The 24326-nt window shown below is 43.8% G+C and overlaps 3 protein-coding genes across 3 annotated transcripts in view; 2 read left to right on the top strand and 1 right to left on the bottom strand.

The window, feature by feature from the left end:
* Positions 1-4875, top strand: part of tecpr2 (tectonin beta-propeller repeat containing 2) — a 49938-nt gene extending 45063 nt beyond the window's left edge. Inside the window, exons 23-28 of the mRNA XM_020621405.1 lie at positions 265-362; positions 451-586; positions 2369-2517; positions 2604-2745; positions 2854-3003; positions 3484-4875. Coding sequence (XP_020477061.1) covers positions 265-362; positions 451-586; positions 2369-2517; positions 2604-2745; positions 2854-3003; positions 3484-3629 — 821 coding nt within the window. The 3' untranslated portion in view covers positions 3630-4875. The remainder of the gene's footprint in view (positions 1-264; positions 363-450; positions 587-2368; positions 2518-2603; positions 2746-2853; positions 3004-3483) is intronic.
* Positions 4876-4960: 85 nt separating this feature from the next.
* Positions 4961-9081, bottom strand: ankrd9 (ankyrin repeat domain 9). The gene has a single exon (XM_020621386.1). It carries the CDS (start codon positions 6483-6485, stop codon positions 5673-5675), a length of 813 nt encoding a protein of 270 aa, XP_020477042.1. The 5' UTR covers positions 6486-9081; the 3' UTR covers positions 4961-5672.
* A 2488-nt stretch (positions 9082-11569) lies between these two features.
* Positions 11570-21892, top strand: rcor1 (REST corepressor 1). Its single transcript, XM_020621372.1, has 13 exons — positions 11570-12227; positions 12316-12375; positions 14066-14146; positions 14270-14322; positions 16020-16181; positions 16264-16382; positions 16515-16590; positions 16709-16759; positions 16911-17057; positions 17171-17248; positions 19617-19674; positions 19790-20043; positions 21352-21892. The coding sequence occupies exons 1-13, from the start codon at positions 12047-12049 to the stop codon at positions 21394-21396; spliced, it is 1365 nt and encodes a 454-aa protein (XP_020477028.1). The 5' UTR covers positions 11570-12046; the 3' UTR covers positions 21397-21892.
* Positions 21893-24326: the final 2434 nt, after the last annotated feature.

Raw genomic sequence — 24326 nt, 5'->3', positions numbered from 1 at the left:
AGAAGCTCATGAAGTCATTGCTGCTGATCTAAGGGAATGTTAAGCTCAACAGCACCGTGGCTCTTTGTCAGCCTGGCTACAGTGCTGAAAAGAAACCTGGGGTTGTTCTTATTTTCCTCAATCAGTGATGAATAAAATGCGGTTCTGGCACTATGAAGGGCTTTCTTATATGTTATTAAACTATCTTTCCAGGCTATGAAAAACTCTTCTGACTTAGTGGAGCGCCACCTCCTTTCCATTTTTCAGTTTACCTTTGTGTCTCAGGTACATTCCTGTGGTTGGCTCAGAGCAGGAAGGATCTGTTCTGTGTGTGGGATCAGGATGGAGAGCTCCGCCCCTCGTCAGTCCCTCTCCTGCCTGAGGTAAAAACACCTGTCACCTGTCTCTGAGTCTGATTCTTCTGGTTTCTAGTCAGTGGTCTGTTCCCCTGTGTATTGCCTGTGTCTTCAGATGGAGCTGACTCACCTGTCTGCCTGCCGTGATGCTCTGTGGGGTTTGGACACACATGGCCGAATCAGCATTCGTACACTCTCTCCGTCCTGTCCCACTGGCCTGCACTGGACCCCTCTGGACCTCAGCCAGCTCGGTATGTACAGATGATCATACAGGTGGATTCATACAGGTGTCTGTACCTTTGTTGCAGCTAAATAAAGAGTCTGTGTGGCAACGGAGAATTTTATATCAACAATGGCATGTCTAACCCAGACTGCTGGGGCCTCAGGTTAACCTCACATAACCAGTGAGCCAAAACACTGTGTCCTGTGCAGTTGCAGACCAGTCAGAGCTTGCACACTTGTCATAATGTGGTGTCGGTGCATGTGCATTTTGTCCTCCATCGCTTCCAGTGGCAAGAGATCCCGACAGTAGGAATGATTACAACAAAAAACAAACTGAAAAAACGTGAACTTTAATTACCTTTATAAGAGAGTCTGATTCTGTGATTGGTCAACAGACGGTGTGTGTCTGTGTTTGGGGGGGGCTCCTGTGGGACAGTATGACACACACACTGAACAGCTGTGTTTCTCCATCACACTGACAGGTGGAGGTTGTGTAACAGGTCTGTAATTCAGTGGTCAATATGGAGTGTTTGTGCGTCATGCTGTAAGTTGACTGATAGGTCAGATCTGTTTTTATCTCCTCTGCCCTTCTCACTATCACAGACCATAGACTGTCTGTGCCTTTATTTACTATGCAGTGCACTGTATTTACTGTATTGACTTGAGTTTGCAAGTGATGCAGTACTTGATCCAGATAATGGAGCTCCTGATTTACAAGTCTGAGCTTAATCAGCTCCATGTTATTGATCCGATCAGGAAAAAGTAGAACTGGGACTCTTCTGGTTTTATCAGTCAGCTGATCATTTCTCTACAGAAGAGTCTCTGCCATGTTAAACTACAAAAACACTGTTCCCTGGCAGCTGTAGCCAGATGTGATGACGTGGGGCAAGCTTATTAACCTGTAGACTGAAGTTTCACTGCAGCTGTTACACTATGAACATTAATTAGCTACAGCTGGTGCTGCTCATTTTAATCAGCCCGACTGTTTTCTGCATCAGTCTTTGAACATAAAACATAACCTGGACAGAGAAAATGAAGTTTGTTAGTGTGGGAGCTTGAAATTCGAGAACTTTATTCAAACTGGAACCACATGTCAGAACCAAACCCTGGTGATGTTACAACATGGTGATAATTCATTAGCCTGATCAGATCAGCCACAAACAGTCAGATGTGTTTAAACAAGCTGCAGGTAACCTGTTTCCATGGTCCATGAGGTTAAACTGGTAATTAGTGTTTAGGGGTTCTTGGCGCAGTCCAAGGACTTTTAGGACCTGTCCGAACTTGTATCTATGTTCCTTGTAGAGCCCTGCGCTCTTCTAATAACCTGTCCCTAGTGGTTTCACGGTCCCAATCCAAAAAATGGGGTGACCGCACGTTTGCTGTTTATGGCCCCAGACTCTGGAACTTGCTACCGCCTGAGATTTGGTTTATCACCGAGCTAACGGTTTTTAAATCTACATTAAAAAGGTGCGTTTTTAAACAGGCTTTTGATCTTTAATCTGTTTTATCTGCCTCTTAATGGCATTGTCTACATGTTGTTTTATGCTCTATGATTATCTTGTTGACTGTTTAGTATTGCTTTGTTTGTTTTAGTATTGTTTTAGTTGATATGTTTATACTGTGCAGCACTTTGGGCCCTTCTGAGTTGTAAAGTGCTATATAAATGCTGTTTATTATTATTTATTCTACTGGGAGGGTTCTTTGACCACTGAGGAGGTTCTGGGGGTCCTTAAGAAGGTTTTAAGGTTCTTCTGTGCTGTTATGTAAAGATAAAGAGGCGTGCTCCAGTAAATATCACCTGTGTGTTACAGGAAGTGTTCGTCTGGTCAGTGTGAGCTGTGGCAGTCAGAACGTCTGGGCTGTCGACAGTCGAGGAGTCGTTTACTTCAGAGTTGGAACTCAACCAATGAATGCAAGCATGATGCTGCCGGCCTGGATCCACATAGAACCACCTGTACAGGTAACGCACACCGGATCCACATAGAACCACTTGTGCACAGTGTGTGCGTTACCTGCACAGGTAACTGTGACATCATGTCTCTGCAGCCAATAGGAGTGCAGCTGGTCAGTATTCAGACGAGTCCCAACGATCACCTCCTCTGGGTGCTGGACAACAGAGGCACCGTCTTCGTAAGAACTGGACTCTGTGATGAGATGCCTGTGGGGACAGACTGGGAGCTAGTGCCAGGTACACACCTGTCTGTTGGCTGTCTGATGGTGTGTTTACTGGTGTTTGTAGGTTGGGGGGTCAGGCAGGCTTACATAAGCCAGACTAGTTCTGTTTGTGAATTTTCAGGGTTAGTGGTCAGTCAGCTGGTCCTTAGCTGTCGGACTGTTTGGGTTCGCTGTGTAAATGGAGATCTGGCTCGACGTTACGGCGTCTCGGACAGAAACCCTGCAGGAGATTACTGGAAGAAGATTCCTGGAAATGCCAACTGGGTAACTGGTAAGACCAGCTTTATACTGGTGAGACTGGGTGTTGTGTATATAACATTCATGACAATTGTGGTACAGTTTTTAATGTAATAAAATACTATGGCTTTAACAAAATGAGGACATGTTGACTACACACATCAGGCAGAAGTTAGTTTGCTAATCATCAGACAACAGGTTTTACCTCATGAGGTGAGGATGAAGCTAAAGATCAGGCTTTCATGATCTGAAAGCATGAAGGCACCTCACTTGAAAGAAATTAATTTAAATTTTGTGAAATGTAATGCCAGGCTCATGGAGCATGGAAATGCTCAGAGTAGAAAAACCTCATGTTGCAATTTGTACTTTTGTTGTTAATAAAAATCACGTTTAACGAAGAAAACAAAGGAGAGCTCTAATGTGATTTATAACATGTTTGCCCTCAGAGGGGTTATTCAGGTAAAACTGTTCTGGTGTCAGGTGACTTACTGCCTCAAGTGTGTCTTCTCTTCAGTGACTCCAGAGGACGAGTTGTGGGCGGTGACTCTGACTGGTGGATTGTCTCGCCGGCTGACAAAGCTCCTCCCCCAGACACCCACTAGACCTGCCCCAGGACCTATCAGTGGGGATGACGTTGATGACGAATGGGAGCTCATCTGACCTGTGACATCACTGTGATGTCACCACAGGTTGGTGTTTGTCCATCTGATCTGGATTCATCTGGCAGAATGCTGTAATGTCACAGTGACATCACTTGCTGTGACATTAAAGTTTAGGACCAATCTGGAGCAAGACGTCAACAAACGGAGTCCACATGGCTGCTGGGAAATGAAGTGAACCGAAGGGTACCGTGGGTGCGGGTGTTTTGATGCATGTCACACTGACTGCGTGCCGTGCCCTTCAGTCAGTCAGCACATTTTCCTACAGTTTAGTTCAGACTTATTGATTATGGTCAGAGAGCACTTAGCGTCATGCTAACGATGACATTAAAGGGATGTTTCACTCTAAATTAGTCCAGTTTGTACGATTGATGTAGAAAACTTAATGATTAACAGCACATTAGTGGTCAGAATTTAAAGGGGATGCAGAGACACCAGGACTCATGCAGAGGACAGGGGGGTCATCATGGTCCCAGTGTTTGGTTTTAGTTCACAAGATGCTAGATTTAATTTCATTTGAGGATTTTAACTGACTGTAGCCTCGATTTATATTTTTCTTTGAATGATGCATTGTGCGATGGCAGCGGAAGTGAAAATCTTTCTGCCCATTCAGCCGAGATCAGGCTGGTTTATTTTATTCAGGCGGTTTCACTGAGACGTGCCCTCTCTTCACATTCACACTTGTGGGCTTCCCAGAACAACCGGTCTGATCTGCTGAAGGCAACTCAGTGTTGTTGACTGGGGGAAAGAGCCGGGACATTTGGGACACAGTTTGCATCTCTAGACCACCGTGGCCCAAACTAGTTTTTGATCGGACCCCCAGCACTGACTCTACTCCGCTGACTGAACCATCAGAGTCAGATAATGTGTTGGATTGAAGTTGCAGGTTTTCTTCTGTGCGGAATGTGGCCTCTGGTGTTTGTCTGCCGTCTCTGTTACCATGGCAACAGAGCCCTGCTCACTGGGGTGACTCGTGAAAATGTGTAAAAATGTAAATTTAATAAATATTTGTTTGTTTGATGCAACACGTTCAGTGTTGAAAAGATTCAGCCTGGACCCTGGTGGACTGGACCTGCAGTAAGGTTCCACTCTGAGGTCTGAAATGTCTCTAATGTATTCACCATGGAGACCTGAGCAGGTGTCAGCTGATTGGTTGGATGTTCTGTTGCTGCCCAATAAGAATTCAGTGTACTAACCTGCTGTGATGTTATTCATTAACTTAATAAACATGGTCAAACACTGAAGCAGCATCAGGTTATTGATCTGATCATTGATTCAGTGTCCCTAATTATTAAGAGTTGATTTGATTCTGCCTAGTCAGTGTCCTTGGGTCCCAAGTATGACCCCACATAAACCCCAACTTTTAGGGTAACTAGCTGTATTTTTCATTACAGTTTGTAGGCTACAACTTAAACGTCTGTTGATGTTTCACAAAGGGTTTCTGTTTCGATGGAAACGTCACTTGTTCATCAATGCATGTTCTTACCTTGCGTGCAGAGACACGGCTTCTAATAATCGGCTCTTCAAACAGTAAAAGTTATTTTAACAGAACTTCACAAACTGTACAGGATGACCTGGTTCTTGATCCTGTGTACCTGAGTCCAACAGTTCACGTGTACAAACACTGAACTGCATGTGTAAGGCCAAATATTTATTGCATGTCCTCAGTTACACATGTTCAGAGATCAAAACTAGTGTCACTTTATCTAGATGTTTAGTTATAATAGTGTTTTGTCTGAATCACACTGATGCTCAGGATCCTGAGCTAAGGCCGAGGAAAGACAAAAATAAATGCAAACGTGAACACGCATGCACACCAGCTCTCTGACACTGCTGAAGATGGATCCAGTTAAATCAGAATCTTTTTCTTCTGTTGTCAGTTCAACTGTTGTGAGTTAAAGGTTAAGGTTTTAGGTGACAGCTCCGACAAATATGTATTGATACCTTCAGTTTTACATCAGGTCAGTTTAAAATCTTTATTTACATTGATAACAGACTGTCCAATCACAGCAGTCCTGAGATGTTTCCATTGTGAGAGATGATGTTACCGCCAGCTGTGCAGCTGCAGGAAGTCAGGCAGTGTGCTGATCTGATGCGGTCCGGACCTAGCCAGACACCTGAGCGCCTGAAGCAGAAGGGGGGGCGGGGCCAGACCGCACAGCCAGCTGAACACGTCATTTCCTAGCAGGTTTTGCCATAGCTGCGGCTGGTCCTGCAGGCAGCGCAGCAGTGGCGGTTTGGGCAGAAACAGCAGCAGGAAGTCGAGGCAACACTGTGCATGCCGTCGCTGTGACGCATCACAGGTTAAGAGAGTCTGCAGCGCAGCCTCGAGTCCAACGGGCGTCGCGCCATGAACCAGCAGCATCAGCAGACAGTTGGAGCGGGACAGCTCCACCGCAAGCAGCACCGCAGTCTTTCCTGCGTCCGCGACGTGCGAGCAGCCGCTGCAGCTGTCCAAGTACTCCTGCCGCTTGCTCTGCGTGTCGCAGTCCTTAAGAGCATCCAGCATCATGCCGAGGATTGACACACGATTGTAGCGCACTGCCACATTCAGGTGCGGTGCTCCACTGCTGCGACAGCAGCAGAAGCTGCAGCGTGGCGCTACGAGCGAGCTCACCGAGTACCTGTTGAGTAGGCAACGTGCGTAATCCCGATGGTCATGCACGAGCGCGTACAGCAGGGCCTCAGATGGCATGAAGGGTCGCGGGCGTCCATCTTCCCAGCAGAAAACTTCCATACTGCGCATGTCCTCCAGCAGCCAGACCGGCAGCTGATCCCGCACGGCGCAGTAGAAGGAGAATGCCGTGCGCTCGCACTGCTGCTGAGACGGAGACTGAGGGGGCAGCAGCCACGGCATCACGACGGCACCTGGGAGTTAGCACACACCTGGCTGGGGGAGACTCCGTAAAACTAAACAGACCGATCCTGGTCCAGCAGTCACAAACCCCCTTCCCAGCTCCTTCACACATTTATAGCTGCTGCCCCTGCACCCAGCCACCCCAGCTCTCTTCCTGCTACAGCCGCGGTGTCCCGATCCTCCCATGGCTCCGCCTTCGCCTTCTGACCGGCTTAGCACCATGTGTGGATTTGTTTTGGGTGCCAGGGTGGGTGGAGCGGGGCGCGGAGCACCGGGTGTCGGCATTGCAGGCATAGTGAACATAGCGGCCTTAACACCGCTGCAGTTTGTCAGCAGGAGTACCAACACTGTGGAATCAACTTAACGGTTGGACATCCGATTATTGGTGATTTTGGTCACAGCTTTATTGAATCTGTGCGGTATTTTTCAGCATTTAAAGTCAAAGATGTTTTTCGGATTTGATTTGTAGTTTTTAAAGTAATCTTACTTTGTTGTTGTAGCTTCTTAGCGGCACCTGGGAACCTGCTGTCTGGGGAGATAGCCTACGTTTTACCTGACAGCAATCACATGACTCAGTCCTGATCAGGTTTAAAGATCAGTGAGTTTTTTATGATTGATCATTTACAGTCCTTTTTGTATGGTTTTAGTTTCGATTTGTTTCATAGACAGTTTAAAACAGAGAAAATCTGACTGTTATAACTAATTATTTGTTTTAAACTCCACAACCAGTATTAAACAGGGGAAACTAGGTTTAGTATTCACAAGTTTTACTTTCCTATGAATCCCTCAGAAACTATTCTGTAATAGAAGCCTGACGTGTCAGGTAAGAATGGAGTGACCTGGAGTTTTAATGACTAACAACCAACCCCCTTCTCGCCTAAACAACAACCTGCTGCTTCAACAACAATAAAGACAGAAATGAAAAAGCTAAAATTTAAATAGTATTGAGTTAAAGTGCAGTGAACAAAACTGAATGTGTGCACAAATATAAACGATAACACCTGCAACTGTAAATACAGGGACATCATGAACAGCAGAATGTACAGTTACAAAAAAAAGTCACAGCACTGTTTGTAGTTTCCTGGTTTTCTGCATAAATTGGTCATGAAATGTGACCTGATCTTCACCGAAGTCAAATATCAAGAAACTCGGTATTTCTAAGATGATAAAACACAAAGAGTCCTGATCTTTCATGTCTTTACTGAACATGTACATTAAACATACACAGTGATGTGGACAAAGTCATGACAACCGTGTTGTAATAACCGGCTGAACCACCTTTGTCACCAACGACCTCCAGTCAGCGCTTCCTGTGGCTGTGGATCAGACCTGCACTACGTTCAGGAGGAGCTTTGGACCGTTCTTCCTGACAGAGCTGCTTCAGCTCAGACATATTCTCAGGACGCCTGGTGTGAACGTCTTCAGGTCGTTCCACAGTGTCTCTTTTGGGCTGAACTCCGGTCTGACTGGGCTGCTCCAACAGGTGGGTTTTGTGTCTCTGAAGCTGTTCTGTAGTAGATTTACTTCAATGTTTAGGGTCATTGTCTTGCTGCATCACCCAGCTTGTTCTGAGCTTCAGCTTGCCGACAGCCACTCTGACATCATCCTGTAGGACACCTGGATAAACTGGAGGACTCATTTTCCTTCCACAGTGGCAAGTGGTCCAGGTCCAGAGGCAGCAAAGCAGCCCCACATCATGATGCTCCCCCACCGTACTTCACTGCTGGGATGATGTTTTCATGTTGGTACGCTTTTTTTATTTTTTTATATGCCATACAGACAGTTCTACCTCAGTTTCATCTGTAAATGGTCTTATACAGTGCTTTTCCATGCACTGCAGCTCACTCAAAGCACTGTCACACTATTTGGCTGTTCACCCATTTGCACTCCCAAACACACACACATTCACACACTGGTGACATCACAACTGGGGGTTCAGTGTCTTGCTCAAGGACACCCTGATATGTGGACTGGATAAGCCGGGAATCGAACCGGTTAGGACACGACCCGCCCTACCTCCTGAGCTACAGTCATCCCCCACAGGACATTTTCCCAGTAGTACTGTGGAGGGTCAAGGTGGTCTTTGGCAAACTTCAGGCTGCTGCAGTGTTGTTTTTGGAGAGCAATGGCTTCCTCCGTGGCGTCCTGCCATGGATACCACACCTGGTCAGTATTGTGCGTGTGGCTGACTCACAATGCCCACTTCTATGGAGCGCAGCCACAGCACCACATCGTCTGACTGTGGACTGGTGAATATCTAAAGTCAGTGAGGTGACCCTGTTCCTTTTTCCAGCTACTTGCAAACCAACTACTCTTGGTCGTAGATTTTCTGAGATCTGTTTCTCATAAGGCCTGGCTCACATCAGCTGCTTGTCATGCAGCACACTGACACCGTCTGAGTGTTTTTAGAAGTCCGGGTCATTTTAAACCTCACCTCCGTTCTCGTTTCGTTGACTGGACTCCAGGTTTGCTAACCCCTGACTCCAGCTGACGTTTAGTGACGTCAGAAGTCTGGTGCTGCTGTGACCATTACTGTGTATGTTTAGTGGGTGTGTTCAATAAATACATGAAAGATCAGGACTGTTTGTGGCTGAGACTGAGCTTAGAAATATTGTCTGTTGGTATTTGTGACTTTGGTGAAGATCAGGTCACATTTCATGACCGGTTCGTGCAGAAAACCAGGAAACTGCAAACAGTACTGTGAATTTTTCTTCTGACTGCAAGTCAATGCTGGGAAGTGACTCAATACATTTACCTAGTACCATGCTGAGGTAGTTGTACTTTGAATATTTTCATTAAATGTTACTTCATATTTCTGCTCCACCACATCGATCTGATTGAAACTATGAGAGAAAGTATGATGCATGCTTATTGGTCAAATGAGTGTATAAAACTATTGACTGATAGTCAAACATAAACTAATCAGCAACAGACTCCATGGTTCCTTGGTTTCACCTTCTTGAATATGATAATTTGCCGACGTCTCCCTTTAATTATTTTAATAATTGTAGTTTTCTTCATGTTTAACATTCAGTATATAGTTTGGAGTTTTGACTGAGCAAAGAATCAATCTGAAGATGTCACCTTTCTCACTAATTTCTGAGTTTTACTTTAGTAAACAGTAATTATGAAATTAATCCATAATGAAAAAAATCATTAGTCACAGCTCAGTAATTGAAACTGGTCCAACAGTAAAATACAGACCCAGGATTAACAATCTAATAAATAATAGTCTACTCATAGGGACATTTGTCTGTGTCAAGTCCTTTAACCTTTGATACTTGAAGTATATTCTATACTTTCAAACTTTTACTTTTAAATGAAGAGATTTTCCCTTTTTACTAAAATGAAGGATCTGAATACTTCATCATCAGGCAGATAAATCAGGTGATGTGTGGTCCGAATTGAGCTGAGAATGCATGGAGTGCCACCTGCTGTCCACTCACTGTAACTACATAGTTTAAATCCAAATCACATCTCAGCTTTCAGGATTCCGATCTTCACACAGGTATAAAGACTGCAAAACTATTTGTTCACTGTTACCTGTAACCTCGATATAGCTTTTCATATCAAATTTACATGGTGTCAATATTTTGGTTAATTCATTTGCAACAATTTGTGTTCAATGATTTGTACATGGGGACTGAGCGGTATAGACGATGAATGAATGAATTTGTACGTGTGTAATAACATATCATTGTAGTCTGACATTGTTGCCACTTTGTTTTACTGCTGCTACTTATTCTGAATATACTTTATTATGTATATTTACTTGTACTTTTAATTCAAAGTTTTGGACATTGTTACTTATTAATTTGACTATCTTGTGATTCTTGTATTTTATTTTAGACTGCACTGCAACTTAACGATTTTCTTGTGACATTAATAAAGTATTCTGATTCTGATAACCTGGGACTGACGCTAGATTAGTTTATCAAACGCACACAGACATCAGCAGCATTACTGCTAGTGCTCGCTGACCCCATATCGGCTGCCGGCACTCTCTCACATCACACAGGATGTTGGTACTCGATAACGTCAGAAGGTAATAGGTCTCTGACATGTTGTCACACAGTTTCACAGCCTGGATACAAACAGCTTCTGAATCGATCTGTGGAGAATAAGCATTTAACCACCACTAGCTCAGTTTGTAGCTTCTACAACAGCAAGCAGGAGGTGACCTACAGTGATATTAGTCATACAATCTAATATAAAATCAAATTATCTTACACTGCTAATACTGCTGAGGTATAATCAGGTAAACTGTGCAGGTGTGTCTTTATAAAGTGTTATTATGTGAAACATTGGAGTCAAATCCAGGCCTACAGGCGTTGGAGTGAAAGGGACAGAAAGAAACTCTACATTTAAATAGAGACGGCTACATTTAGTGTTTTTATCGGTGACTTTCTCTCATTATTGCACTGATGACAGCGAGCTGACGCACATGCTGCTGTATGACCATCAGGAGCAGCTTGGAAATCAAATCGACAACCCTGTGATTGGCGGATGACCCGCTGTACTGTAGACACAGTACACCACAATAAGCAGTACTGATTTCTTAAAACATTCTTGAATTGCTGTTCATTGTATTATTGATCAGCCCTGTCTGTCAGCCAGTCTACCCTTAAATATTATAAATTGATTTTAAATCTTCCACATTAAACTTGTCACCAAGAGCTGAAATCACTAGTCAATCAGAAAATGAAAAGTGATTGACACTATTTTAACAACTGATCCATCTATAATGTAGCTGTAAGCAGATTTGTATTTATCAATGTATTAAGTAAAAATTAAATTCTTTTCACTAGAACAGGCTACAGCATAAACCAAGTTGCTTTTAACTGTTCGTGCGGGGTTACAAATAATAAATAGAGAAAAGGTCAAGTCAAGTTGAGATTTGGGGCTATTGATTATGGACTACCTATAGAAAATATCGAACTGTAGACGTAGTACCTGAGCAGGTAAGCACAGACAGTGCAAAGTACTAGTATTACAAATGCAAGTGCACTGTTCTATAGTGATATATTAATCCTGACAGTACTGATTTCTAAAACATTGTGTTTATACATCAGTATTATTTATTTAACGGCAGTTTGAATGAGTGACCTGTGATGGCAGCAGAGATCACACGGACCCTGCTGAGCCTCACAGAGTTTGATCTCCGATCACAAGTATTGACTCTGCATCGATAGCTATAGCTGGGTTTGTGCCTGTGGTCGCTCTGTCGGTGTCGGTCTGGTTTTGTCTGGTTTCTTCTGGTTCCAGCTGCTTGTTCCGGAACTTTTTCTGACTCGGTATGGAGCTTTGGGCGCGGGTTAACAGTTAGCCTCTGTGGGTTTGAGCTGCTTTAGCTTCTGTTAGCTTAATCACGCGGAACATTTCTGCGTCAGAGTCTCTGTTTCACACCAAAAACTTGATCTCCGGACCAAACTGTTAGCTTAGCTCCAAGGCTACTTAACCGGTTCGGTTCAGTTAGCAGGGCAACTACGATAACAAGCTAACTGACGCGATTAGCCTGAGTTAGCCGCTAGCAGCTAGCCAGAGCTTCCTCTGTCCACCTCATGCCGGCGATGCTAGAGAGGAACCCGGAGGCTCCGGGGAAGAGGAGAGGCAGAGCCCCGGTCGGCGGCGCTAGCGGCGGAGAAGCGAATACAGGCAGAAAGAGTCTGTCCGGTAATGGAACCAGCACCAACAACTGCTGGGAAGAAGGAAGTTCAGGCTCCAGCAGCGACGAGGAGCATGGTGGGTAGCCTCGGTCAGTGTAGTACTTTGTGTACTGTTTGTGCTCAAAAGTACTGCTATTGAGTACTGCTGTGTATCGTTTGCGCAGGTGGAGGTGGGATGCGGGTCGGACCGCAATACCAGGCCGTGGTTCCGGACTTTGACCCAGGTAGGAGACTCCACGGATTAGTAGCCTGTAGGTGGAGCGGTAGCCTCGAACAACACTAGCAGTTAACTACGTTTTACTAGTTCCAGCTGTAGAGAGCATGTATCATACTGGTTCTGACTCTATGATTGGTTCCGCTTCTGTGTTCGTCACAGTTTATTGCTTTAAACGGAACCGATTCTATACGTTCTAGCTCTGTGTATTGGTTCTGGCTCAGTAACCCATCTGTGATATTTGTTTTACTGCAGCTGCTCCTGGGTTAGATCTACAGCTTCACTGTCTGTAGCAAGAACCAAATCTACTGTATATACTGCTGCTTCTACTTCTGTTTTTAAAGGTTATTTAAATACGAATCAGCTTTATTGGCCAGGTCTGTTGGATACACAAGGAATTTGACTCTGGTACAGTGGCTCTCAGTGTTTATGTACAACGTTCTTCCATAAAGCAACAAGTTAAGACTAGAAAGTCACCTTTGGCTTTTCCCGTTTAGGGGTTGCATGTTGATATTTGGCATGTGTTTTACGCCGGATGCCCTTCCAGACGCAACCCTGATTTGAACCCGGGGCACAGCAGTGAGGGCGCTGCCCCTTAACCACTAGCCTACCAGGGAAGGCTAAGTAAACAAGATAAGATTGAGAGAACAAAAATAAAGTATTTATAAATATCTCTCATCTCATATTCTATACTGCTTAGTGCCAAACGGGTGGGGGAATGTGGTGTTAGGGTTCATGGACCCTAACCCAATCCCAGCCAGCACGGGGCAAAAGACAGGGTACACTCTGGACAGGTTGCCGGTCCATCACAGCACCAACACTCAGAGGAACAACCACACACACACACACAGCAGGAAGGGACTTCACACAGCTCCAGTGACCTGTTGAAGATGAGTGTGAAGATGGGGGCCAGCTGATCAGCACAGGCTTTTAGGCACACTTAGATCCAGTGTCCACTTTATTGGGAACACTGACAGTCTGATGTATAGTGTCAAGCTTGTGTTGATGTTTTCCATAAATGTGTAAGTTCAGATCTGGTTATCACACTTAAAGGTCTTCTTTTTTTTTACCGGTTTTATTTCTCAAAATGGTTAATGCAGGAATTTGTATTTTGCATGCACAAACACATTGAAGTGGTTTCATACGTTGATCACATGGACTGTCATTCTCACAGAGGTGCAGTGTTTGCACTAGGTTTGGTTGTATTCCCCCTTACAGACATCTATGATTCAGTGCACCTTCCTAATATCTATTTAAATAAAGTCCAGCCTGAGTCATTTACATGAAATGTGCAGGTGTTTTAGCAGTCCATGCAGCAGGCTGTGCAGCAGTGTTAATGTGTAACAGGATAAACTAGTGACCATGGAGCTTGGTTTGTTGCAATCACTTCACCATGGAGATGTTTATTTGATTTAACTCAGTTCTGCTACTTTTGTCTAATTTCTGCTGCCTCTGCCAAAGATGTTAAAGAAACACTTTCCATCAGGAGATGAAGACAAATCACTGTATGCTGTTGCAGAGCACATTGCTGCATGAGTGGGAAACACTAGAGGAGGTTTCTAATGCTGTTAGCTGACAACAGATGTGATGAATATTACTGATTAATGAAGTTTCTAAATGACATCACACTAGTCTACTGAGGTCGACAACAAGCTGATATATTCATCTGATAATAACTGTGTGTTTGTTTGTGTTATCAGAGGTGGCCCAGGCGGCTCAGCTCAGAGAAAACATGGGCATGTTGGTTTGGATCCCCAGCAACTGTCTGAACCAGACTCAGTGTAAGAATCTACTCTCACTGTTCAGTATAAAATGCAAACTGTTAACTGTAAAATATCACCCTGGCAGAGAACATGAAACTGGTGTTGGATGCTTTAGATGTTCACAGTGTTTTTGTGTTCCAGTGGACGAGTACATCGCCATTGCTAAAGAGAAACATGGATACAACATGGAGCAGGTAAAGTTTTATACTTAAAATCTCCTGGGTCTTCGCTGACACAATTTGTGTTTCAAAATGTGCCACACATTCTCTACTGGGGACAGGTGGGGACTGCAGGCAGGCCAGTCCAGCAACTCACACCCTTTTCCTCCACAGCCAGGCCTTGGTAATGTGGCAGTATGAGGTTTGCATTGTCTTGTTGAAATCTGCATGGGCGTTGCAGGAAAAGATGTCATCTTGAAGGCAGCATGCGTTGGCTCCAACATCTCTGTATTGTTCAGCATCAATGGAGCTATCACAGAAGTGTGAGCGACCTTTATCCAGGGCACTGACACGACCCCAGACCATGACAAACCCTAGCTTTTGGACTTGTTGCTGCTAACAGTCTGGATGGTCCTTTTGGTCTTTGGTCCAGAGCACACGGCCTCCATTCCTTCCAAAAATACCTGAGTGGACATAACTACGTATTGTAGTGGCTGACACAGGTGAGCCAACGTCATCCTGAGCCCATGTGGTTATATCGCTGATAGAAGAGTGATGATTCTTGATGCGGTGCCGTCTGAGGGATCGGAGAGCTCGGTCATCCAGCTCAGGCTCGGCCCTTTACACACTGAAATCCCTCCAGACTCCTTGAATCTTTTAATGGTGTTCTGTACCGTACAAAGTGACGGATCCAAATCCCTCCTATCTTTCTTTGAGGAACGTTGTTTTTAAACATTTCAGTGATTCTGTCACAGATATGTTGGCCAACTGGCGGTCCTCGGCCTATCTTTGCTCCTAAAGGCCTTTCCTGGACGCCACTGTTGTACCAGGTCATGATGCAGTCACCTGCTGACATCACCTGGTTCACATGGAGTCATTTCATTGTTTTACCTCATTACTGGTCCTGAAATGCAGCATCAGGATTGAAGTGAGAGTTTATTATGAACAAAGAATAAAACTGATGAGGTGTCACACCAAATAATGTGCTGCTGTATTGTTTTCAATGTAGCACAGGGCACAGATAGGAGGAGGAGGAGGAGGATGATGATGATCACCTTTATTGGCCAACTATGTTACACACGGGATTTGTTTCCGGTACAGAATCGATGGCAGCCATATGTGGCGCCAACTCAAATGATGGCTCTAACCATCGGGGGCAATGGGGGGGGTTCATTGTCTTTGACACGTGGACTACAGGCACTGAGATTTGAACCTTCAACCTTCCGGTTGGGAGACGACTGCTCTACCCACCGCACTGTCGCCTCTCCTTTTTTTTGATTTACACATCACAACACTGTTTTCCTTTTAGTTTAGATTTTACACACTGTCCCAACGTTTTCTGATTTGGGGCTGTAAAAGAACCAACGTTTTCTGATTTGGGGTTGTAAAAGATAAATTAAAATCAAATATTTGCCAAATCAAATCAAAATCATTCTGATTCACATTGTATCATATCATTACAAATTTTGCAGCACTGTTTTTATATCTAATCATGGACCATGTTTCAAGATGCTTATCAAATCATATGAGAGGGAGCGATACACACCCCTACTTCAGATTCAACCAGAGCAAGATGAGTGACGAGGCAGACAGCAGTAGTGCAGCTGGTATTGGTGTGTTGATTTTATGGAAAATGAGTATTGAAATGTTTCCAATTTTCAGAATTGATATGTATAAAAAAATCAATGTATTTGACAATACTACCTAGTACTGATGGTGTAACCCTGTTTCAGGCTCTGGGGATGCTCTTCTGGCACAAACACAACATCGAGAAGTCTCTGGCTGATCTGCCAAACTTCACTCCATTTCCTGACGAGTGGACGGTGGAGGACAGAGTCTTGTTCGAACAGGCCTTCAGCTTTCACGGCAAGAGCTTCCATCGCATCCAGCAGATGGTACATCACCAGTGTAACCAGTTAATTTATGTTGCTGTGACCAGCACGAAGTGTACAATTCATGCTATAACTGTCTCTGCAGTTACCCGATAAGTCGATGGCCAGTCTGGTTCGGTTTTATTACTCCTGGAAGAAAAGTCGCAGTAAAACGAGTCTGATGGACCGACAGACCAGAAAACACAAGAGAGAGAGAGATGATAGGTGAGCTAAAACCTACGCAGGTAATATGACAACAGCACAGGTAACACTGGAGGTGACACGACAGTACAGGTGTGAATCTTCACAGGTAAATTCTGTGATGTGATTGGTGGATTAAAATAAACTCTGTTTCAGTGATGATGAGGTTGAGGACAGCAACGGACATCCTCCAAGTGACTCTGAGTTTGACCAAAATAAAGACAAGAAGGAGGTGAACCACTGACACTTTCCTGACTGTTTACCATGTACTGTCTCTTTACCGTTTACTAAATGTTTACTGACTGTTTACTGGTTTTCTGTGGGCTTTTTTTTTCTTTTACTGCTTTCAGATAAGTTCTGCATCAGAGAGGTCAGAGGTGAAACCAGCTGCCAATTTGAAGGTAAAAATGCCTGAACACCTCACCTGTTTGTAATAACCAGCCTCTGTCTTTACCTGTTCCTTTCTGTACCTGTAGACATGTAGGAAGGTCTCAGCAGATGTGCCTTTCTGTAGCTGATCTGTCTCTTTGTACTTTGTTGGCGTACCTGTAGACAGGTGGAAAGGCATCTCAGCGGATGAAGAAACGTCCTCCCAGAGGAATGTTTTTGAGTCAGCAGGACGTCGTCTCTCTGTCATCTTCATCGGCTCAGGGACTCATCAGACATCTGGACTGTCAGCTGGTGTCCATCAAGAGACAGGTCTGCTTGCCTGTCTGCTGCTTCTCACCCATCTCTCCTCACTTGCCTCTCTCTGTCTGTTCTCACTTGTCTCTTCCATTCTCCTCACCTGTCTCCCTGTCTCTGTGCTTCAGATTCAGACCATCAAACAGACTAACAGTGCTCTTAAGGAGAAACTCACCTCAGGTGTGGACGAGTTCAGGCAACCTCAGGTAACCATGGCAACACAAGCACCAACTTATCATGGCACCATTGCTGCTGTAGGTGCTGGTTAGCAGGGCTGCCCCTAATAGCAGAACAGTTGAGTTATTAGTCAAGAGACCTGTCAGTTGACTGAGACATTTCTAGTTGAGACACAGTGGTTAACGCTGTTGCCTCACAGCAAGAAGGTTCCGGGTTCAATCAGGGCCAACCCAGGGCCTCCCTGTGTGGAGTTTGCATGTTCTCCCTGTGTGGGTTCTCTCCGGGTACTCCGGCTTCCTCCCACAGTCCAAAAACATGCAGCTTAGGTTGATTGGTGACCCTAAATTGCCCATAGGAGTGAGTGTGAGTGAGTGTGGTTGTTTGTCTAAATGTCAGCCCTGTGACAGACTGGCAACCTGTCCAGGGTGGACCCTGCCTCTTGCCCAGTGTCAGCTGGGATTGGCTCCAGCCCCCTGTGACCGTATTCAGGATATCGATAGTGGATGGATGGATGATTTTTTGTCAGCCAGTGTGAATTACAATAGAAGGCAGCCCCAGTCCCCTTTAGTTTATCATTGTCTCTCATTTCGGTGTCAAGCAGCAGTTTGCTCAGTACTGCCCCCGTGGTTGGAGGGAATACCCACTTCAGCTGTGATGATGTCCGATACATGGATGTACATTAAGGTCGGATCTATTTAGCAAATTGCAGAAGGAGGAAAAAAGGGATAACAGATCCCACTAGGACAAGCCACATAAAGTTGAGGTTTGTATTTTATTAGGAGTGTTTTCAAACATCGTGATCCACTTTTACAAGAGAAAAGACTGTTGCGACGATGTGGCTGGTTTTGCCTGATGTTATTATGTGAGTCCGGTTTATTTGCCCATCTCCGTTAAAGTGCAGTGCATAGCAATTTACCGACTGTTTCTGCAACATGCATCCATCAGAACGGGACTAGGAAGCTAACAAAAATGCACGGGGAAAACATTTCAGTGAGGAGTTGTAAATGAGAGGAATCGTTCATAGTGCAAGCTGGCACTCATTTTTTGATTTGATTTGATGTATTCTTTCAAACATGCAGAACAGAACAAATGACAGCAACACACACACATAATTACCCATATCCAACCAATGCTAATCCAAAATCAGTTTGCTTACACCTAGTACATGTTTGAATGGAGTAGGAAGAAGTCAGACTTATCCAGTCCTACCCCATAACATCATATTATACAAAAAATTTCATGCATCATTGGCTGCAAGCAGTATCTCTACATAGGTAATTGCCTTCTTCACCAACAAGTAATACACAGAACATTAAAACAGAGTGTTTCCTTAATGCCTTCTCGAATAAATCTTATTCTTGCGTATATCTTGATTGACACATACCTTTATATTTATATTTAAACTCCTCAATTCTAGTACTGTTCTTCATGTCCACACTTAAATTATTCCATAGTTTTACCCCACTTATAGAAATACAAAATCTTTTTTTGGTTGTACGTATAGCATGAACTTTTAGATTTAAGTGACCCCTTAAGTTGTATCCCCCTTCCCTTTCATCAAATAACCTTTGGATTCCACCAGGCAATAAGTCGTTCCTGGCTTTATACATAAACACAGCAGTCTTATATCCCACTAAATCAAAGAATTTTAACAATTTAGACTGTATGAAAGCTACATTGGTGTGATCCCTATACCCCATCTTATGCACAATTCTTATCGCTCTCTTCTGTAATATGTACAATGGTTGAAGTGAACTCCTGTAAGTGTTTCCCCAGTTTTCAACGCCATACTCCAAGTATGGTAAAATCAATGAAGAATACAAAATGCGTAGTGCTTTAACGTCAAACATAGTAACAACATGCACTGTAGTTAACTGACGGGAGAAGTTTAAACTTGTTGGTAAACTAGGCCATAACCATGTGTCAGAAGAAAAAACTGCTTATTAGAGCATTGTTTCAACAAAAATACAAGTGACTCTCTTTCTGACTCATTATTCCAACAAATCCATAAGGCAGCCTGACGTTATTTAGTTTAACTGTTGCATGTTTCTGTCACTCTTTTGCATTTAAATACCAAAATTAATGTGGCCAAAATGATCACTGAAATTCACGCCAGTTGATTTTCTGACACTCCAGCCTATATATGTATTACAAAAAGAACAAACAGTCAAATAGTCACTCCGAAGAGTCAATTGACAGTTGACTGAGAAAATGTCTGTGCAGATTCTCAGCCATCCAGGTCATAGTAAACTGAAAAAATCAAGTGGACTAGATTTCTAGGTCGAAGACGTTTCACCTCTCATCCAAGAGGCTTCATCAGTTCAACTGAGAAAATCCTTAGTCAGGTACAGCCCTAGTGGTTAGTTGATATTTTTGTTGTGTTGCTGTTTTTCTCAGGTGAATCAGAAGTTTAACAGTCGTTGGACCACAGAGGAGCAGCTGCTTGCTGTACAAGGTAATACCTGAACCACCTGTACTGAGGTGAACTGAGACACACCTGGATTATTTTTATTAAAGCCCCTCAGTCTGTGATTGGCCAGTGACTCATTCTCTTGTCTAATCCCATGCAGCCATCAGGAAGTATGGGCGGGACTTCCAGGCGATCTCAGATGTGATTGGTAACAAGTCGGTGGTTCAGGTGAAGAACTTCCTGGTGAACTACAGACGCAGGTTTAATTTAGATGAGGTTCTTCAGGAGTGGGAGGCCGAACATGGGATGGAGGGGGAAGGCGGGGGAGGAGAGGAGGACAAGATGGAGAACAAGATGGAGGTGTGTCTTGCTGAGGAGGAGGAGGAGGAAGCCACTGCCAAGGAGACAAAGGAGGTAAGGAGGAGTTACTGTTCACTACAAATTCCAGAATACTCTCTGTCTGCAGGTTCATCACTATACTGGTCCTCAGTTATATCTGCTGTTGAAATGCACGTGGTCATTTTAGTCCGTCAGTAAAAATGTAATGATAAACTGCAGCCTAAAATTGTTTGAGTGCTTGTTTCTCAGTTTTCTGAGTTTTGTCTTTAGGGTAATGGCACACATTTTTAATGGCTAAGCGTGGCTTGTACTTTAAACAGTCTGAGGTATCTGTTGTAGTTTCAGTCCAGACAAGTGAGATGGACAGGAAACACTCTGACACTTGACCTGTTGGCAAAGTTTCCTGAGATCAGGGTCTTCATCACTGAAGCCTTTTCTCTGGTAGGAATGGAACATGAAGTGCAGAAACACACAGTGAATCTTCAGTCACAGACTCAGTCTATGCTCTCAGTCGGTTTCGGTCTTTTTGTCTCATCATCTTTGACAGCTGTGATTCTTCTCCTTGGTTCATTTCTGCAATAAAGACATCGGAGACACTTTGGCAGTCCCAGAAAAACTGGGAAGCAGCTGAAAGACGAACAACAAATACTTTTGGTGTAATTGTTACTGGCCAGAAAATTCAGAATGCACTGTATGTATTGCTAGTCCATAGGTGTACATTCTGCTTCTTACCATTTAATTTCAAAAACAAAGTTCTTTGTAGGATTGCTTACACTGTTTGCATCAGGAGCATGTCAAGAGACTTCACCCAAAGAGTGGACATTTTTTGATGAATGTCGAATGTGAGCAGGCCAAGATTGGGTTTACTGAAGTAGAAGGCTAAGTTCATGGCTACAGATGTTTGTCCTCATTCAGGCTATGCAGTGTTTGGTTCTTCTTGAGTGTTTAATAATGCCTACTTTGTGTTGTTGGGTTAAGTTAGCTTTTTTAGTTATGCTCTACAGAGTCAATTTTCACATTAACCTGTGATCTAAAAGAGCCTGTAGAGAGAGGGAGACAAGAAAATTCTATAAAGCTCACACGTTTATTGTAGCATGCTAGAAGTCGTACATTGACAGACTGAATGTGTGTGTGTGTGTGTGTGTGTCAGATTGGGAGAGTGCGACAGCTGTCAGTAATCAGTTGGTCATAAGTTGGTCATAAATTATCATCATAGATTAACAACATGATTTAAAAGAGGCTTCGACACTTCAAAGAACTTGTTAATCTAGGATGTCTTTGCCATTTGACAACAGAGCTTTACATCATTGAAAATGTCCTTGTATATTATTTCTAGAAATGAGTGGGAACTCTGTGTAACTGTGTTTCTATTCTGTCCTGCAGGACTCGTCCTCTCCAGTGGACTCCCTGAAGCCTCTGGCCTCCTGAGACCCTCTGGACTCTGACCCCGCCTCTCTGCACTATGACTCCACCCTCTGAATGCTTGGCCCACCAATCTAGTTTTATGTCATCATGCTTTTATTTTATTTTCTCAGTTTAACTGTTGGAATGTTTTGAACTTCTATTAATCAGTTGATTGATCAGGTTTGAGGTTTGTGTCATGAACTGTCACCTGTCATCACTGCTGTCTGGACCAATCAAAATCAGACCTGACCTGTAAATCAAAGTGTTGGGGATTGAGGATTTTCATTTTTATTTTCCAACTTCTGTTGAGACATATGTTCTGTTTTAAATCTGCTGGGAAGTGCTGGGAGGTGGAGGTGTTGTTGAACTGAAGCAGCCATGTTGGATGACTTTACTCAGGTAGGGGGGGTGTTCTGTCCTGATGATGTCATTCTGATTTTGTGTGTGTGTGTGTGTGTGTGTGTATATATATCTTAGGACCTCTTAGAGGACTCACAATAAAACCAAAGTAGATCAGTAACAGTGCTGCTTCTTCAGCTTCTTTTTTTCAGCCTGAGTTCTATAGTCTCACTCAGGTTTCCATGCTTACAGGGCAGAGGTCAGATAAACTAGGACAGCTTGTTTTTATTTTAACTAGTTCCAGTTCAGTGTATATGAAAACATAAGTTAGTAATTGTATAGAATGGAAACCCTATATAGTCATTGTAATAAATGCAGTGAAGTTAGGAGTGCTACTTCACATTGGCGCTTATAAGTTAAAAACAGATCCATAACTTCTGTTTGCAATATAGGGAGAGGACACATGAGACAGCTCCCAGTCTAGCCTGTACTAGTTTCTTGGGTTGTCAAGTTTTTTTTCTTCAGAACATAAATAACTCTGTTAATCTTGAGCTAACATGACAAAATGAACAAAGAGGCAAAACAAGTTTTCTGTGCAGAGATTCCAGCTACACATGCTGCTACTAGCGCTGCAGGGAAGCTAGCATCATTTGCAGCTGATGGCTCTTCGACAACAATAAACACTTTAGAAACACACTAATACAGCTACCGTGCTCATTTCCACGGACCAACAGTTGGCAGAGTTTGCAAAGCAGAGGACCTCACTCGGAGGATGTTTCTTTCCTGATCCAAGAATCCATGAAACCATTACAAACCTTGCTGGACTCTATACAAACAACAGTAAACTCTTTCCAGACATACCTTACCTCTGTGGAATCGGTAGCTGGTGATAACGTTGAATGCTTAGTAACAGTGGAATCCACTATCAGAACACTCCAAACCTAAAACCACTCTTTCTTGGACAGACTTGACCTCAAAAACCGATCTAGGAGGGCCATTCTCATGTACTAAACATTCCTGAAGGCAACTGAAAAACCTTAGAAAAATTCAACTGGACTTAGATTTCTAGGTCGAAGACGTTTCACCTCATCCAAAAGGCTTCATCAGTTCTGACTGGTGTTGAGCCGGAGATATTTATCCCCCTCGGTGGTGTTTCAGTCCTTTGAAGGCCAACAATGTCCCTTAATGACTGAGTCGTTGCAGCCCAGTATCGGTGAGAGTTGTTACCTTTGACGACTCTCACCGATACTGGGCTGCAACCAAGACTTCAGCCCAGCACTTGCCAAGAAACGAGCTTCAGTGGAATAAAACAAGCCCTGTACAGACAGAACATCTGATTCCACCAGCTGTGTGTACTAAACAGGAACGACGCATTGACCTCATACGAATACGAAAGTCAGCATCTGGTGGAATATAACTGTGTAAAGGAATGTGTTCATTTAGTATGAAACAAATACCATCAGAGCAGGCTCTTTGTTTGTATATCTACCTAGTGGTGAGTTTAAGGGCATAGTTTTTGCATATGGATGGTAGGGACATGTTCCTACCAATACTTTCGGAGGACAGAAATGTCCTTACCAATATTTTAGCAAACCCATGTGCATTGTCTTTGGAGTGGAGTCATATTAGATCATTCCAATGTGCTTGACAGTGGCACAGTGGAGTAGTGGTTTGTGCTGTTGCCTCGCAGGAAGAAGGTTGTGGATTTGAGCCCTGGAACCCGGTTGCTGCTTTGTCTGGTCATCGCACCCTGTTTTACTTGCAGTGATTTCCCGTTTTGTTAGCTGCCTACCTTTTCCCTGGGCCTGACTCCTCATGCCTCGTTCCTGGTTTTGAACTCTGGTTCTTGAACCTTCGTTTCCTACCCCCAGTACCTGGTTTGTTGTGTTTTCTGTGCCCTCTGTTTGTTAGTCTGGTTACTTGTGTCATTGTATCACTAGCCAACTGTGGTGTTTAGCTATTTTTCTTTAGATACCTTTGTGATGCATTTTTGTCAAGTTGAGCTTTTGAGTTTGATACCTGGGTGTCCACCTCAACAATAAACTGGATTGGACCAACAACACTGATGCCCTGTACAGGAAGGGCCAGAGCTGCCTCCACTTGTTGAGGAGACTGAGGTCCTTTGGTGTGCAGGGGGCACTCCTTCGAACTTTTTATGATACTGTGGTGGCATCGGCAGGTTTTTACCCTGTTGTGGGCTGGGCAGGAGGTAGCACGGACAGGGACAGAAAGAGACTAAATAAGCTGGTTAAGAGAGCTGGGTCTGTCCTGGGCTGCCCTCTGGATTCCATCGAGGAGGTGGTGGACAGAAGGATGCTGGCAAAACAAACATCCCCAGTGCAAGAAGGAGTGTTACCATAGGTTGATTTGATTTGTTCTCAGGGATTAATTGTGGGAGGATCATTCTTGTTCTGATTGTCTCAAATACTATATTCTGTCTAGTTTTACATACTTTGGAATTTGTTTCTCAAGATATGTTTGTTCTTTGTTCTTATGGTGTTTTGATGCTGCTCTCTATTGCTGCTGGAACGCGGGAATTTCCCCATTGTGGGATCAATAAAGTCCTGCCTACCTACCTAACGTGGAGCTTCAACAGTCTGAACCGATCAAATCAA

Source organism: Monopterus albus, unplaced genomic scaffold (genome assembly GCF_001952655.1).
Source record: "Monopterus albus unplaced genomic scaffold, M_albus_1.0 scaffold258.1, whole genome shotgun sequence".
NCBI lineage: Eukaryota > Metazoa > Chordata > Actinopteri > Synbranchiformes > Synbranchidae > Monopterus > Monopterus albus.
This window is presented reverse-complemented; position numbering and strand designations above follow the sequence as displayed.